Genomic DNA, 16,375 nt, shown 5'->3' with positions numbered 1-16,375 from the left:
GTGTGGAGAATTTACTTCAGATCATGAATAAAAATCAGATCAAACATGATGGAGGAAATTTCCACAAGGTTTTCATTGGGTTACAAGAACAAACTGGGCTGGAAGTTCAGCTTCCAGCAGGGCAACAAAGAATATTCATGTGTTAGAGTGGCCTAGTCAAAGTATAGACTTGAATGCAATCATAAAAGATTGGAAAATGGATCGAATCAGGCATAGTTTGAGATGAAAAATGAACAAAAGCTTCAACCTTTAAAAGCTGGTAGAGATTATCTCGCAGGAGACATAATCTCTGAAAACATCAAGCTGTGGTGAAAGATTGAAATGTCAATCATTATTCTTCCACTTCACCATTATGCTCCACTCTGTTCTGTTATATAAAATTTGAAAAGAAAAGGGTAATACAATTCACATATTGTCACCTGAAAAAATGTGGACGAATTTCTGGGTTGTGAACAAAGTAAGAAACATCGGCGTTCAGTTTGTCTGATTCTTCTGTTGCTTTAGTTTTCACCTGTAGGTGCATGAGTGCATCTTTCAGGATTTATACAAACCCAACCGAATTTAAAGTTTTGAACACTTTTGTAATTTTTTGGTCAATATTTCCATAGAAATAAAATGTAAGTTTTTGTCTTTTTTGTAGCTGCATTTTAGTTAATTTTTATTTTCATTAAAATTGGGTGCATAGACATCCTGAAACTATCAAAAGTAAATTTTAACCCTTTATCATAAATAGGTTAGATAAATTCCAACCTATTTATCATTCTTGTTGTAGAAAATAAAACAGAAAACGAGTGATTCCAAAAATTAGACACTTTTCTTGAACACTTTGCTCTACAAAAAAAGTCCTCTTTTCTTCAAAAATCTGACTCTGTCATTTAATTCAACTACTATTTACACATTTAATTGCTCAGCAGGTAAAAAAAGATCCAGGAAATAATTTTTGTTTTTAATTTTAAAAGTGTCAATTTGATTTTAAGGATGAAATTGTTTCCTTGTCACGACGAGTTGCTTCCTCATAGCTGCAGCTGGGTGAGTCCCAGGAAAAAAGAGAAGTAGAGCAAACCTTTATACTTTCACAGTGCAAACAATAAATGAAGCTTTTTAAAATATTATGAAGGTTATAGACTCCAGAAAGTCATATTGACAAATATTTCAAGTATTTTGTGATGCACAGATAAGGGTGGAGGTGATTGTAATGTTTTCCAAGTGCGTCTGTGATTACAGGCTGCAGTGACTGACCTGCAGTCAATAACAGCTTTCTTCCCACTCCATCAGCCCTGTCTACGCAAACACTTTACGTAACGAACAATTTCAGCTGTTTATTGTTAAGACTCAGCATCAGGTGCCTTCCTGGCGATGCGGCTCGTCCCGTTCTGCAGGTTCTGCCGGGGAGTTTTTCACCTGCTGGTTACGCAGAGTGGCCTGATGGGTGGCAGCAGCCAGGTTTATAAAGATCAAACCGAGACACGACTGACTATAGAAGCGGAACAGAAGCTTGAGAAGCAAACATGTTGGAGCTGGTTGGAGTAAGTAAAGGTTCAAAATGTTTCAGTTTTCGGAGAGGAGTGATAGTTCTGGTATTGACGGCTGTGTTTCTTTCGTTCAGGTGGTTGCCGGATTACTCTTTGTTGTAATTTGCTTTTCCAAAGGCCTGAAAGATGTGAGTAACCTTTGATATCTTTTAAAATTTAACAAAAGCAAGTTACCTGTAAAGGAACATAAAACCCTGTTATCTGATATGGTTATTGCTGTTTACAGGGAAAAAAACCTCAGATTCCTGAATCCTCTTCCAACAGCTCACTGGTGAGTAGTTTGTCCAGCTGCAGTCGTTTCATTAAATCTCAAGCGATCAAACATTTGATGCATGTCTCTTTAACAGAATGACCTGCGAGAGGACGACGTGCATTTACTGGCAAAGATCCTTTCTATGGGACTGGTGGACGCCGATCCAAACTACCTGCAGCACCTCAAAGGCTTCAGAGATCTGAGAGGAGGGTGAAGAAAGAGGAAACCAACCATGTTTCTGGGAACGTCTGGAGATTTATGATAAGATCACTGCAGTGCTGTTCAGCATTATAGACTGGACTTGTTTTCTCACAAGACGCTCCACAATCAGCAGAATAATAGGCATCTAATTCAGGTTAAACCGGATCCGGACGCTGTTCTCCCTCTGGTTAGAGGTGGACAGAAAGTCTGGATCAAATTAAACACAACAAACAGCCGGACTGCAGCGTGTGGAAGCTGATTTATTATGCTGCTTGGTTTCTTGTCATGCAATATTTATGTATTTTTGTTTCGACCCGGGGGATACAGCTGTCTCAGAAGTGCAGAAGTGCTTAATCACCCCACTTTGTTCTTTCCTGGAATGAAGAAAACAAAAGAGGAGCAATATAAAGGAGAACCCGACACAAAGAGGCTAAACATCATGAATAATAGTAACACGTCTTACTCCAGATTAGACTGTTGAGCCGGTCGCCAAGCAGGTAGAGCAGGGTCACCAGCCCCATGTTGAAGATGAAGAAGGCCAGCAGACCAGCGGCGCTGAAGCGTCCGAGGAAGGGATACACCCAGAATCCCACCATCTGATAAACCCACACGACCCTGAAGAATCGGCAAGCAGAGGGTGGGGGGGGAAGGTTTTATTAAGGTTCATTTATGGTATTTGCACAATTGTATGTAAATATTCAGAGAAAAACTGCAGCTTAATAAAAAAATGACTTGCATCAAGCTGTGTGGTCCACTGAAACACTGAGGAAGACGTGTTGCTTCCTAGCAAAAGGTTGAAAAGATCTTTTGACAGGTCTTTTCAACCTATCAAAAAAAGTTTTTTTTCTTAAAAAAATATGTTTTCTGAAATCTTTTTTTCCTGTAAAAAAGGTTTACAGAAAAACCTTTTTCTGTAAACCTTTTCTACTCAGAAATCCTGTTCAGTTTTAGCTTCTCCTGCTCCTCATAAACACCGTTTGCTCTCCAATTATTAATCAGTTAATCTAGAATAAAATCACCAGATCAGTCATATGCTGTACTGATGCTGCGCCAAGTAGAAGGGCTGAGATGTTCACATGTTGATATCAGAAGGATTAACACTAAAAGGAGCTTTTAGGCAGTAAAATGTTTATTTTCTTACTTTAAAAAGTAAAAAGAAAAGCTGTTAAATTATTTGCATATTTGCATCTTCTAATGTTCTTCTAAAATTGTATGAAAAAGGCTGAAGCGTTTAAATGAAAAACCTGAAGAATGTGTTGAATTTTTCCCCAATTAATCAATTAATCATCAAAATAACTGATTATTAAAATAACTATTTGTTGCAGCCAAAACAAAATGGCTTTTAAAACAGTTCAGCATCATTTCTGTGACTTAAAACCAGAGTCTTCTGATCACAAGTTGAAAGATTTCAGAGTTTAAGAGAGGATTCGATGTTTTCTCGCTCTCTGCATCTCGTTCTCATGTTCTTCTGGTCAAGCTCAGGTTTTATCCTGGTTCTCCTCTTTCCTCCTCCAACAACCAAAAAAAAAAAAAAAACACGACTGCTATTTTATTTTTAGCTGTTTGTGATTGAGTGCATCCCACCTGTCACCCAGGAGATCAGCACGAAAGACGACTTTTTTATCCAACTAAAAACCGGTTGGTTGGTGCTTTCTGTCTGTCCTGGGCCTGGGTGATCCTGAGTGATCCTGGGTCATCCTGGGTGATCCTGAGTGATCCTGAGTGATCCTGGGTGATCCTGAGGGATCCTGAGTGATCCTGGGGGATCCTGGTTGATCTTGAGTGATCCTGGGTGATCATGAGTGATCCTTAGTGTTCCTGAGTGATCCTGAGTGATCCTGAGTGATCCTGGGTGATCGATCCTGGGTGATCCTGAGTGATCCCAGGTGATCCTGAGTAATCCTGGGTGATCCTGGTTGATCCTGAGTGATCCTGGTTGATCCTGGTTGATCCTGAGTGATCCTGAGTGACCCTGGGTGATCCTGGTTGATCCTGAGTGATCCTGGGTTATCCTGAGTGATCCTGGGTGATCCTGGATAATCCTGAATGATCCTGGGTGATCCTGAGTGATCCTGGGTGATCCTGGGTGATCTTGAGTGATCCTGGGTGATCCTGGTTGATCCTGAGTGATCCTGGATGATCATGGGTGATCCTGAGTGATCCTGGATGATCCTGAGTGATCCTGGGTGATCCTGAGTGATCCTTGGTGATCCTGGCTGATCGATCCTGGGTGATCCTGAGTGATCCTGGGTGATCCTAAGTGATCCTGGGTGATCCTGAGTGATCCTGGGTGATCCTGGGTGATCCTGAGTGATCGATTCTGGGTGATCCTGAGTGATCCTGGCTGATCTTGAGTGATCTTGAGTGATCCTGGGTGATCCTGAGTGATCCTGGGTAATCCTGAGTGATCCTGGTTGATCCTGAGTGATCCTGGGTGATCCTGGGTGATCCTGAGTGATCTTGGGTGATCCTGGGTGATCCTGAGTGATCCTAAGTTATCCTGAGTGATGCTGGGTGAGAGTTGTCGTCCTGCACTCAGAAGGTTGTAGGTTCGATTCCTCTGGGCAAGGCACTTAACCCCAAATTGCCTACTGATCGTGAGTGTGAATGGGTGAATGTGACTCTAGTGAAAAAGCGCTTTGAGGGGTCAAAATGACTGGATTTATAAGTTGCCAGTGTCAAACCAAACACTGGCATGTTGCTGTTCTTCATCTACTCTAAAAATGTTTTTTTTATTCAAAATGTCCCACTGGAGGTTTTTAATGAAATGTTGGATGAGTTGGACTCAGACATGTTTGGCTTGACTTTCAGGGATGAATTTCAGAAATCTGTCAGTTTGAAAGTAAACGTTGTTATGTCTGTTAGTTACTTTTAAAACAAACATAACAAGAGCTGGATGCTCTTGTAAATTAGATTTTTAATCTCATTGAGGATTTTTCCTGGTTAATTAAAGGAAAATAAACACCTTTTTGCATGTATTAAATCTGCTGCATAAACAGGATACGTAGAACTTAGCAAACTACAATAAGACAGAAACAGAAAATGCAAATGAAATGAAAGTGTTTGCTGCTCCATATAGTTTATCAGTAGCATCCTGCTTGGCAGGTATTTGCTTCTTAGAAAGCTCAGATTTGCAGTGTGGGAAGCTGTTAAGTTGTGGTGAATCACCAGATTAAATTACAAGCAAACTCAATTTACTTGCAAATGCACACCACACGATTTCCATCTGTAATAAAAATCTTAGCGATGAAGTGCTTTGTGTTTCTCTGCAACATGCAATGTGATTATAATACAACTGAATGTGAAAACCTCTGGGAGGTTACAGTACAGATAGTGCAGCATTTTACTGAACAACCTGAAGGTTAGTTTTCCTTTTGATTTTTCTGATCGTTCAGGTTTGACTTTTGTTTGTCATCATTGAGTTGAATCAAAGTAAAACGGATTCAGAACCGGAACAGGTTCAGAACCGGAACAGGTTCGGCTCGGCAGATTATCAGGCTGCAAAACGGCACCAAAATCCAGTTTTTTTGCATAGCGATCAGAGTCACTCATTAATTTACTTCAAACATATTTCCCTTCCTATTAGCATTCTGGTTTAGCTGAGACATTTTATGGTAAGTTGGATCTGTGGCTTAAGCTGAGTGCAAGAGAAAAAGGCAAAGGATGAATGTCAACCAGAGCCTCCAGAGAGACCAAGCTACAGACTGGAGGCTGCCAAATCACACAAGATGTGTGTCCACAGAGCAGACTGTGCTAATACATGGCATGAGCTGTATGCCCAGAAAAAGAATGATGTTTCATAAGTTACTGATGATTGTTTTTGCAATTTGACCTTCTGATTCTCCCTGGATCTCACACCGATTGTAACGCGCTGGTTTGAAATAAACTCTCCCTTTGTCCGTGTGAACAGAGCCCAAGAAAAGAACTTTATTTCATTTCGTTTCTGCGATTCTGGTGCCGAAGGCTAATGGATAATGAGTGCTTCTGGAATCTGCTTTTATCTCCCGGTTTGCTTTCAGAATTTGCAGCTAAAACTGTTTTTCTTTTGTCTTTTGATGCACAAATTTCAGTTCGGATAAAAACTGAAATTGATCAGTTTATAAATATAAATTTGTTGCTGTTTCTGGTTTTCCTTTATATTAGTTAACCAACAATTATTTTAGTATTTAATTATTCAATTAATCAGATAAAAAATGGTAACATTATGCTGATTTTTTGTTTAACTATTTAAGCCTTTTCCGTACAATATTAGAAAAACATCAACAGATGCAAATAAGCAAATCATTCAATTTCTTTTTGAAATGCACTGACAGCATTCCTTCAGTGAAAACGTTATTATTTGTAACAGGATTATAACATCAACATGTGAAACGCTCAGCTCTTTCTGCTGGACTTGGCATCAGCACAGTGTTCGGCTGAGCTGGTGATTATTTTTTGGGATTAAATGATTAATGATTAAATAGGAAAAAGATGCTTAATGATTTTTTTCTCCAGAATTTGGTGAAGCTAAACGTCCACTTGAGGAACATTTTTACAGACAGAAAGGTTTTTACTTCTTATTGTAAAATGTATGGATTTTTGTATAGTTTTCTTTTAATTGCAGCTTTTATGATGCTCTTCTTTCAGCAAATTGACCTTTTATGAGTCTTTATACTCCTTAGTAGATTAGTAATTTAGCTGACAATTATTTCAATAATTAATTCATTATGATTAGTCTGATCAATCGTTTCAGTCCCAGCTATTTTGCTCAGTTATAGTTTTCAGATATTAATGAATAACATTTATTGATTTGACTCCAGTTTCACACGCAGCCAAACCGGTTTCACTCCGGCGCTCTGGATGTTCACAGTAACAGCTGACTCAGCACTCACCAGGCTAAATAAGCCACGGCCGCGACGGACAGCGCTGCCAGTGCATGCCTCATCTGTGGGTACGCGTGAGGCTGCACCAGCACTTCTCCAAGCAAAACAGGAAGGACCAACGTGTGCTGTGAAAACACCGGAGCAGAGGCACAGTGAGTCGAGGTTAGGAAAACCAGATCGAAGGGAAGTAAAGCAGAGCAGATACCATGGCGTGGTTTGACCAGGGAGGGAAGAAGTCATCCAAGGTTGCCGGGTAGATTAACTCTCTGTCATAGGCAAAGACCAACCAGAAGAGCACAACCACAAACTACAAGAATTCAGAGGTCACAGTTAGTGCACTTTTTAACACGTTTTATTATTTTATAGTAGTAGAAAACATTAAAAAACTTTTTCTTGATATGATTTTAACTTATGGAGTTTGCATTTTCTCCCACAGTCCAAAAACATGACAGGTTAATCAGTTTATTCAATTTGCTAATCAAAATACTTCTTAAAACTATTTCAGGTGAATATTAAATTAGGACACCCTTATATTTAATCCAAATCAAGATGACAAGAGGCGTAAAACACATTTGGTAACATTTGGAATAAGAGTTTCTCTGTTTAAACCCGTTTAGCTTTCTGTGATTCTGAAATGAAACAGAACTTTGTGCTGAGATCCAAGCAGCTGAATGAAACCTTCAGTAAGAAGATTGCAGCAGTTTAAGAGTCTGCTGGGATTTAAAGAGCTTAAAATGAACCTATAAAGGACAACATGCACAGATCTGGTTGGCTTGCGAAAGTTTATCCTGAAGACAGACTGCAAGATGCTCGGGAAATTTCCCCCAAACCATAAAACATCAGCAGCAGGCTACTTATACTGCTGATTGGAGTTTCAATGTTTTAACGAGTAGTGGAAAGAGGAAACTTAAAGGCCTGACTCAATACTGTCAGAGAAACAGACAAATGTCCAGACTTCTGGAGGAAATGTTCCTTGATTAGATAAATCTAAAACTGAATCAATTGGACACCAGAACCTGAAAACGTGCAGAAAAATCCTCTCACACCAACAGTGAAGCTGTATCAGACTGTTTCAGCACTATTTGAGATTATCTGTTAGAAAATATACAAAGCTGAACCACAACTAGACCCAAAAACATTAAATTATTGCGTGAAATATACTGTTAGGATTTGCTCCAAATTTGGAGCAAATCTGGTCTCAAATCTGATGCAGATGGACATTTTTTTTATTTTTAACTTTATCACAGATTAACAAAATCTTAAAATAAAAAAATAGACACAAAACTATTTCCTTATTAATAAAGTTTTTCCATTAATTTTAATTTTTGAGTAAATAGAACCACAAATATTGAAGTACTTTTACTTCAATCAACCCTAAAAATATTGAAATTTAGAAGCTAAAACATAATAACAACCATTCAAGGAATTTCACAATGCATACAATATTATACAGAACAATTTTCACTTTTTAAATAAAAAAATTGATTTTTTCTTACTTTCAACTTGGCAAGTTTGTACACAATGCTATCATTAGAGGATGGGACATGGTAACTTTTTCACTCTGTTTATGAGTAAAACAGGACTATTTTATAGTTTAAATACAATCCCTTTGTTTTCCAGAGATCAAAACACGAGATTAGACTTTAGATGCAAATATTAATAAAGAACTGCCTTTTTTAGATGATAAAATAGTTTTGTGAATTAATAAAAAAGCTGAATTTAGTGGCAGGATTTTCTCACCGTCCCTACAGGGAAGGCAAAGACAGAGAAGAGGAGGTCTTTCCATCTGTTCAGCGCGCTCTCTGCCTTCTTCCCTGGTTGGAGATCGTTCAATGCTGCCAGGCCAAAGAATGTCAATTGTAATATCTGAGAAAACACCAGCAAAATTATTCAGTTTGATCTGTACAACATATTCACCACAGGCATCACTGCTTATCGCGCTCACCAAGTTGAGAAAGGTGAGGTACTTCCATGGTCCTCCATAGATGAAGATCCCTGGAGGCAGCTTCTCTCCCTCCTTTGCTGCCAGATATTTTACAATGAAACTGTACCAGACGAACGCTGAGATGTGGAACGCTGCCCTCAGGGTGGAAGGCATTTTTAAAGCTTATGTTGAACAAAAATAAATTATTAGAAACTCTGGAGAACTAATCTAAACGATCCCTAGTACCTCACATTGCCTTCAGATGTGAGGTATTTCAGGCAGAGCAGGTCTTTATAGATTAGTGTGATTCAGTCCAAGCTTATTAAGACGCAAAGTGACATTTTTAGACAAGAGGCCCTCTGTTTGCTATGAAACGTCACATATCTTCTTTCATAATCAACCCTCTGAGACATGTGACTGAACGGTGAATTTATTCACTCTGAGAACTTGTTAATCTGTTTCACAAGAGAAGAACCGAAAAGTACAGCAAGTCCCGTTTCGCTGCGCTAAGTCTTTCAAAACCAGAATTTGGTGTCATTGCAGGGGAGGAGCTGGACTTTCTGCACTGAAGTCTGCAGAGCTTAATATCGAACCCTTAAGAGCAAAGGTACGACAATCAGAAAGGAACAATGAAGTCGACATGCTTGGCTAAAGTGTCAAATTTTAAAAAACAACAAATCATCCTGAAAAGTTATAATTATTCTACACAAAGCTGCTTGAAAAATGCAGAAACAAAAACAAATTTACCCTTTTTACAAATTGTCAAATTATAGTACATAATTAAATTACATTTCAAAATATTTAGTGTCTTTTCCGTTTGTATAAAATCTTGTGCAACCAGCTGCATTCAGATGTAATTTGTCAATAGTTTCACCTAAAGTCATTTTTCCATGCATAACTTTTAAAATAATTTACTAAATAAATATTTATGTATTTATGTACATACATTAAAAATAGTTTTGTATGATTTTGTTATTTATTTTTGATGTTGTGAATCTATGATAGCATTTCCTGGTGTTACATAAAAGTCACGTTGATATAACAGTCATCGATTTTAACAAGGGTAGATTTTCATCATCTCATTTTGAAAAAGTAATTCGAAATATTGTTTCTGACATTCATGTTTTCACAAAAACATTTATAAAAAAAAACCAATAATATAAGAAACAACAAACTAATATTTTGTGGCCAATCTATGATTTTGTTGCTAAAAAGTGTGTTAAGAGATTGATGAATTTGTAACTTATTATGTGTGAATCTTTTCTATGTCACCATCCTCTTTCTTACATCTAAAGGCTCGACCCAGTTCTCATCAAGAAAGCAAAGACCTCCAACATCTCATCCAAGTAAAGCAGAACAGCCTGCAGCCCTCAGGCCTCCTGGATCCACAGGATTTAGACTCAACTCTGTGGAAAGAATCATATGTACAGTTTGACCTGAATTTAAAGTCTAAAACATAAAAAATATTAAATTCTTTAACAAGTGAGTCTGTTTTGTTCACATTAGAAACAGTTGACAAATCAATCAGGTCCCATCGTTTTCTTTTCACTGTTCATTTTGCATGAAAAACATTAAAGTAAATGGAAAACATTTTCTCTGCATGAATATTTCATATTTATATTGAATCTGCTCATGAAATGGCAAATGCGGGAAACCAATTCCAATACTTTAGTTTTTATTGGGGAATAAAATGCATAAACATTACCTAATCAACACATAAGCACTGCAGAACATTACAGACGCCTGTTAACGGGCACAAGATCACATTTTCAATTTTTTCCAGAGTCAATGTAATCACACAAACAGGAATAGAGTATTCACATCATAGCTGAACAGATTTTAAGTAATTTTCTATAGATTCACAGACATGTATTGGATAACCAAAGACAAAATAGTTTTCTTACCACACAATGGAATGTAAAGTTCAAACATAAATAATTATTTTCAAACCATAAACATTCATCCAAAATTTGGTTGTGATGCAAACATTTAAAAATTCCTCTAAATTGAAACGCCATGTTAAGAAACTTCTGTGTTATAACTTTACACAGAACTTTCTTCAGGTAACTTTGAGGTCATTTTAATATTCTGCTCCTTCTTCCTCCTCCTCAATGAAACCAATTCCAACCTCCTCATAATCCTTCTTCAGGGCAGCCATGTCCGTCCTGGCCTCGGAGAACTCTCCGTCCTCCATGCATCACTCCAATGAACCAAGGAACCCTTCCTTGGTTCATTGGCCTTTGCAACAGCCTTCACACATCCCTCTGGATCTTGGCCATGTTCCCACCAGCAGCCACAGTGGGAAGCTGCTTGTTGATGCCACCTTGAAACCAGTGGCTCCACAAACTGGATGGTTTTGATGGTAATGGTAGCGTCGACATCTGGTGGCATCACAGAAACAATCCGCCTTGTGTAGACACACATGAACTTTGGGTGTTTTTACACTTGATAAACCGGTTCGACTGGAGACCAAACAATATTTGTTACATTTTCACCTGATTCTGTTCGCTTTCACAGTGTGTCAAACGATCCAAACCTTTTGAGAAACCTGTTTCCCCCTTGTCGGTTTGGGAGCAGCGCCAACAACGACAGCTGGTCTTCTCCTGAGGAAAACCTCGGAAGAAGATCAGCACAACTTCCTTCTTCACAAAATGTAAACAAAGAAGAAAGACTGTTTGATTTTAGTGGTTGTAGAATTTTTTTTTGTCTCTGGCTAAAGACCACAAACCATTTCTCCCTGTAGTACTAGACTTATTTTTGCTCCATTTACCCAGAATACTCTTCTCCTTTTCATCCACATAAGCGTTCAAACTGCGCCAGACTCGACTTGAGCCAAACCAAGACAGGTTTTTAGGGTTAAGGTTTAGAGCTTTCTCAGTTACACATCCACACCACCCCAAACAAACTGGACCTGATAGACAAATAAACTACAGTTTGATTATAGCAGACTAAGCAGGGCTGGTGGGAATGCACCCAGAACTGCTCAATCTGAACAATAGATGAAATCTCAATACAATCCAGACTTAATTTATTTTGGAAACTGCTGAACCCAAAGCACCATGGTTGGAGACTGACGCAACCTTCCCAAACTGCATTTTCTTATCAATTTACCTGATTAATGCACAAGTGGGACAGAGAAAAATTCAAAACATGCTAGTCCCTACAGACCACACAAACTACAAATGAAGGAATGTCATAAATACTTTTAGATCAGTCACTATTTACATACTACAACGATTCCTCTCTATATCCCAGGTGAAATTGAGAGGAATTCCAGAAACACACGTTTCTGGATTTAACTGTGATTTATGGATTGAACTGATAAGAAAAAACTCTTCTAGACAGTCTCAAACAAGTTCACTTTCTATCCTTTCCTTTTTTTCTCCAAGCTACAACAGATGAATACAAACCACCAATTCTAATAAAATGATGGGAGATTCAGCTAAAGATATCAATAAACACAGAAATATGGGAGCAAATTTTACTTTTACTTTCAAAATTATCCATAAGTATTTGGATTCAGATAAATTTAGTGTAATATCTAACAACATGTCTCTATATTTGTGTACATGTATAGTAAAGACACAACTGGAGTCTCTCTAAATTGCCCAATACATTTGTGGAAATCCTAGATATCACACTATATTTCTCAGGAAAGTCTAAGATTTAATATCAGGAAACCATTTTTACAGTAAAACTTGGTGGGGTGTTGGGAGTTCCTGAGAACTCGCAGGACCACCGTCTGAAACGACATACTTATAAGGACATCGCTGTGGATGCACTCAGGATTTACTACATGTCTTAAATAAGTTGCATGTGCACTGTACAGGACTGTTATAACTTTGAAAATGTTCAATAAATAGAATCTTCAAAAGAAAGTGAATGATGTAGCCTTGAATGACGACGCATAAATATTTCACAGCCAACAGCAGCTGTGCAGTTTGAGTCGTCATAATAGAGATATTTTCTCTCCTGTGTGGATTATCATGTGTGTGCTTAAAGTTGATTTATGTCTAAATTTGTATCCACAGATCTCACAACAGAATGGTTTCTCTCCTGTGTGGATTCTCATATGAATGACTAAATGCGATTTTCGGCTACATCTGTGCTCACAGATCTCACAACAGAAAGGTTTCTCTCCTGTGTGGATTTTCATGTGTCTGTTTAAAAGTGTTTTTCGGTTACATCTATGTCCACAGATATTACAACAGAACGGTTTCTGTCCTGTGTGGATTCTCATGTGTGTGTTTAACTGTGATTTATGGAAAAATCTATGTCCACAGAGGTCACAACAGAAAGGTTTCTGTCCCGTGTGGATCACCGTGTGTCTGTTTAAATTGGCTTTTTGGAAGAATCTGTGTCCACAAATATCACAACAGAACGGTTTTTGTCCTGTATGGATTCTCATGTGTGTCTTTAAGTACGATTTATAGCTAAATCTGTGTCCACATACATCACAACAGAAAGGCTTCTGTCGTGTGTGGATCTCCATGTGTGAGATTAATTGTGCTTTTTTGGTAAATCTATGTCCACAAATATCACAACAAAAAGGTTTCTGTCCTGTGTGGATTATCAAGTGTCTGGTTAAATATGATTTTTGGCTAAATCTATGTCCACAGATATCACAACAGAAAGGTTTCTCTCCCGTGTGGATTCTCATGTGCATAATTAAATTTGCTTTTTGGCTAAATCTATGTCCACAGATATCACAACAGAAAGGTTTATGTCCTGTGTGGATTCTCATGTGCATAATTAAATGTGCTCTTTGGTTAAATCTGTGTCCACAGATATCACAACAGAAAGGTTTCTGACCTGTGTGGATTCTCATGTGTGCGGTTAAATATGATTTTTCGCTAAATCTGTGTCCACAGAGATCACAACAGAAAGGTTTCTGGCCTGTGTGGCTTCTCATGTGCCTGCTTAAATTCTGTTTTCTAATAAATGTTTTTCCACAGTCTTCACAGTTAAACTTCTCTCCAGTTGGGACCTTCCTTCGTGAGTCAACATTTTTGTGCTCTGTAGCACATTTCTTTATATCCAACGAGCATGGAGACTCTACTTCTGAATCTGGTTTGTTTGCTTGGTTTCCATCTGACTCAGAGGTTCTGCTTTCCTTCCAGTTATTATCCATATCCTCAGTTTTCAGTCCATAGTCCAAGTGTTTCATCTCAGAGACGGGATGCTTTGCATCATCATCCTCTTCATCCTTCTTGATGTCTTCAGACGCTAAGAAGTTGGAATCATCTCCATAATCTTCTGTCTTGATGGATTCTCGTCCATCGTTTTCTTCTGGAGGTTCTCTGTCTTTAATTTGGTCTTGATGAAGCTGTGAGAACAGAGGGGACTGTTCATCATCACTTTTTATGGCACTTTCTCTCTCCTCCTTTACATTTCTCAGCTCTACCCCCAGACTGATACAGACTCTCTCCTCTTCCTCCTTTATGTGGTAGAGCTTAAGGTCACACAGGTCTGCATTAGCTTTTTCATCTTCTGGGGCTTCTTCTTTAAACACCGGTATCTGTTTTACATCTGCTGGAAACATAGAAACACATTATGTATTTAAAAAAAGTATCTAGGCTGTTTCTCAGCTTCAACACTTCTTATAGGGGTCTTGACATTAAATTCACACCAGATGTTAGGAGACAACAAAAAACAACAAAACTTGATCTAACAGAGAGAATAAATATTTAAGAAAATGTTAAATGTGCATAGAAAGTAGGGCTGTTATTGTCAATGTATGTGGTTAGAACATTTTAATGCATTATCACAGCAATGCAAATTAATTGAATTACCTATTTTACCCTAAAAGCCTCTCTCCTGTGGAGGGTTACATAGTTCATGTGTGTTGCATCGCTAGCCCATGTGTGCATGTCAATGTAGCATTGCTTTACAGTCTTTATTTAGCAACTAGTTTGTACTTTAATGTGATCAGAAGGAACAACATGGAGTCATGAGTTGGGTGAATGACTTGGACTGATACAGAACAGTTATAGTAGAACCTGTAATTGCGTAAATGGGTGCAAAAAACCCTGACCATCGAGTAATGAATTTTCTGCAGTGGTTGATACAGTTTTCAAAGTTTCAGCTCCTGGCTGGACTGTCATCTGATAAGCACATTGAGAATCAAATCAAATGCACAAGTCAAGGCAAGTGTGTAGACATTGAGTTATATTTCAAGTTCACAAAGTTAGGCATAGTGATTGATCATGATTAGTTACAATCAGTACCAACAGAAAGACAAGCAATGTCTTTCTGCATCACTCCCTATGGTGGTGAGATTTACCAATGATGGTGGGCTCCAGGATCATGCAGCCGGCCTGAGGGACGTGATTTCCAGGACCGGTCTCCATGAAGAAGATGTTGGAGGACTTATTCCGTCTTCCAGAGGTTTTGTCTCCAGGCGTCGATCCGTCCGACTGGATGCTGTCTTCCAGGCAATCCTGCTCCCAGCGGCCACCATCAATCTGGATACCAGAAAAACATGTCATTTCGGATCAAAGTGGGAAACTAAACCATTAAATCGCCAACTGAGGGAGTATAGAAAAGGACATATAGCAAGTAGGAATCGACCCCAACCCAGTAAAATCTGATGTGAAACATTTGCTGAATAGTTTTATATTTTGAAAAAGAAGCTCTGTGCTAAAAAAGAGAAGGAACTTCACGGATTCCCAAAATAAACATTAAATCATTTTACACCAAGAAACATAATAATTGCAAAATTTGAATAAATAGTACTTGCTGACATTTGCATTCTAGATGCAAATTTAAGCAGACAAACGAAAGCAAGGAGCAGAAAAGCAAGCCACACATTTCAGTGCATCTTCTTATTAATGATTCTTTTGAACACTTACAATCTGCGCAACAGAAAGAGCCTTTTGAGACACGAATCTACTTTTTTATTTATTTAAAACACAACAACACAGAGGGATAATTGGCTGATCGCATCCTGTTCGTCATTAAATGGCTCTGGGAAAAAACAAACGGTCCATTTACTACTTACATAAGATGCGCAATAATGCAAAAAGCAACAAAAACCAATGAAAGCCCCGTCAGTGCCGAATAACGGCGTTTATTATCAACATGGCGCATCTGAAGGTCACTTCCGGTCCAGTCTGTTTCCATTCATCTTCTGAGAAAAAATAAATATTCTTACCATTTTCCTTATTTTGTGGACATGCGCAGGCGAAGCACACGTTTATAAATTAGTTACATTTCAAGACAAGACAGAACGGTTTGCGGTCCTTTGTCTGCAGGGCCAATCCGGCTCCTACAGGCTTCCGTAGAAAGAATGGAACGCGAAGGTCACGTGATCAGGTGGCCAGCCGTCACTGCATTGTTTGGAAACAGCTGAGGGATTTTCACTACTACTGTATTAATAACATTATTTACAAGAGTAAGTCAGTCTAATCGATGGCTTTTGTGGTTCACAAGAAATAAAAACATACAGCAAAGGCCACTTCCATATTTAATGAGTTCTGAGAATAAATGGTTGCACTTAATCACAGTGAAGAGGTAAAAAAGGCTGCATGCAAAATATGCAAACCGTATTTTGCATGTTTTCTTCCACATCACAATTATTCTCCAACTTATGTGACTCTAATCA

At 38.3% G+C, this 16,375-nt stretch overlaps 1 protein-coding gene across 7 annotated transcripts; it reads right to left on the bottom strand.

Moving 5' to 3' along the window:
• Positions 1 to 2,226: 2,226 nt before the first annotated feature.
• Positions 2,227 to 16,134, bottom strand: LOC129352657 (androgen-dependent TFPI-regulating protein). 7 transcript variants are annotated; one of them, XM_055021770.1, is made up of 8 exons: positions 10,478 to 12,684; positions 10,060 to 10,178; positions 8,794 to 8,954; positions 8,589 to 8,714; positions 7,054 to 7,155; positions 6,858 to 6,973; positions 2,450 to 2,601; positions 2,227 to 2,360 (listed from the first exon to the last, which is right to left on the bottom strand). In XM_055021770.1, the coding sequence occupies exons 3-8, from the start codon at positions 8,944 to 8,946 to the stop codon at positions 2,341 to 2,343; spliced, it is 669 nt and encodes a 222-aa protein (XP_054877745.1). In that variant the 5' UTR covers positions 8,947 to 8,954; positions 10,060 to 10,178; positions 10,478 to 12,684; the 3' UTR covers positions 2,227 to 2,340. The 7 variants fall into 7 exon arrangements, 3 of the variants coding, with proteins under 3 accessions (XP_054877745.1, XP_054877743.1, XP_054877744.1); XM_055021768.1 differs by lacking the exon at positions 2,227 to 2,360 and having other exon boundaries at positions 2,424 to 2,601; positions 10,478 to 12,686; XM_055021769.1 differs by lacking the exons at positions 2,227 to 2,360; positions 10,060 to 10,178; positions 10,478 to 12,684 and having other exon boundaries at positions 2,424 to 2,601; positions 8,794 to 9,091.
• Between the last annotated feature and the right edge of the window lie 241 nt (positions 16,135 to 16,375).

The sequence above is a fragment of the Poeciliopsis prolifica genome, unplaced genomic scaffold (genome assembly GCF_027474105.1).
Source record: "Poeciliopsis prolifica strain line A6 unplaced genomic scaffold, Auburn_PproV2 SCAFFOLD078, whole genome shotgun sequence".
NCBI lineage: Eukaryota > Metazoa > Chordata > Actinopteri > Cyprinodontiformes > Poeciliidae > Poeciliopsis > Poeciliopsis prolifica.
Note: the sequence above shows the minus strand (reverse complement) of the source record. Positions and strands in the feature narration are given on the sequence as shown.

Coding starts and splice junctions, on each gene's coding strand:
- LOC129352657 (XM_055021768.1), bottom strand. CDS start 8,946: ATGCCTTCCACCCTGAGGGCAGCGTTCCACATCTCAGCGTTCGTCTGG. Junction 7,156..8,588: donor TTGCCTTCCCTGTAGGGACG/GTGAGAAAATCC, acceptor GAATTCTTGTAG/TTTGTGGTTGTGCTCTTCTG. Junction 6,974..7,053: donor CCTGGTCAAACCACGCCATG/GTATCTGCTCTG, acceptor GTGTTTTCACAG/CACACGTTGGTCCTTCCTGT.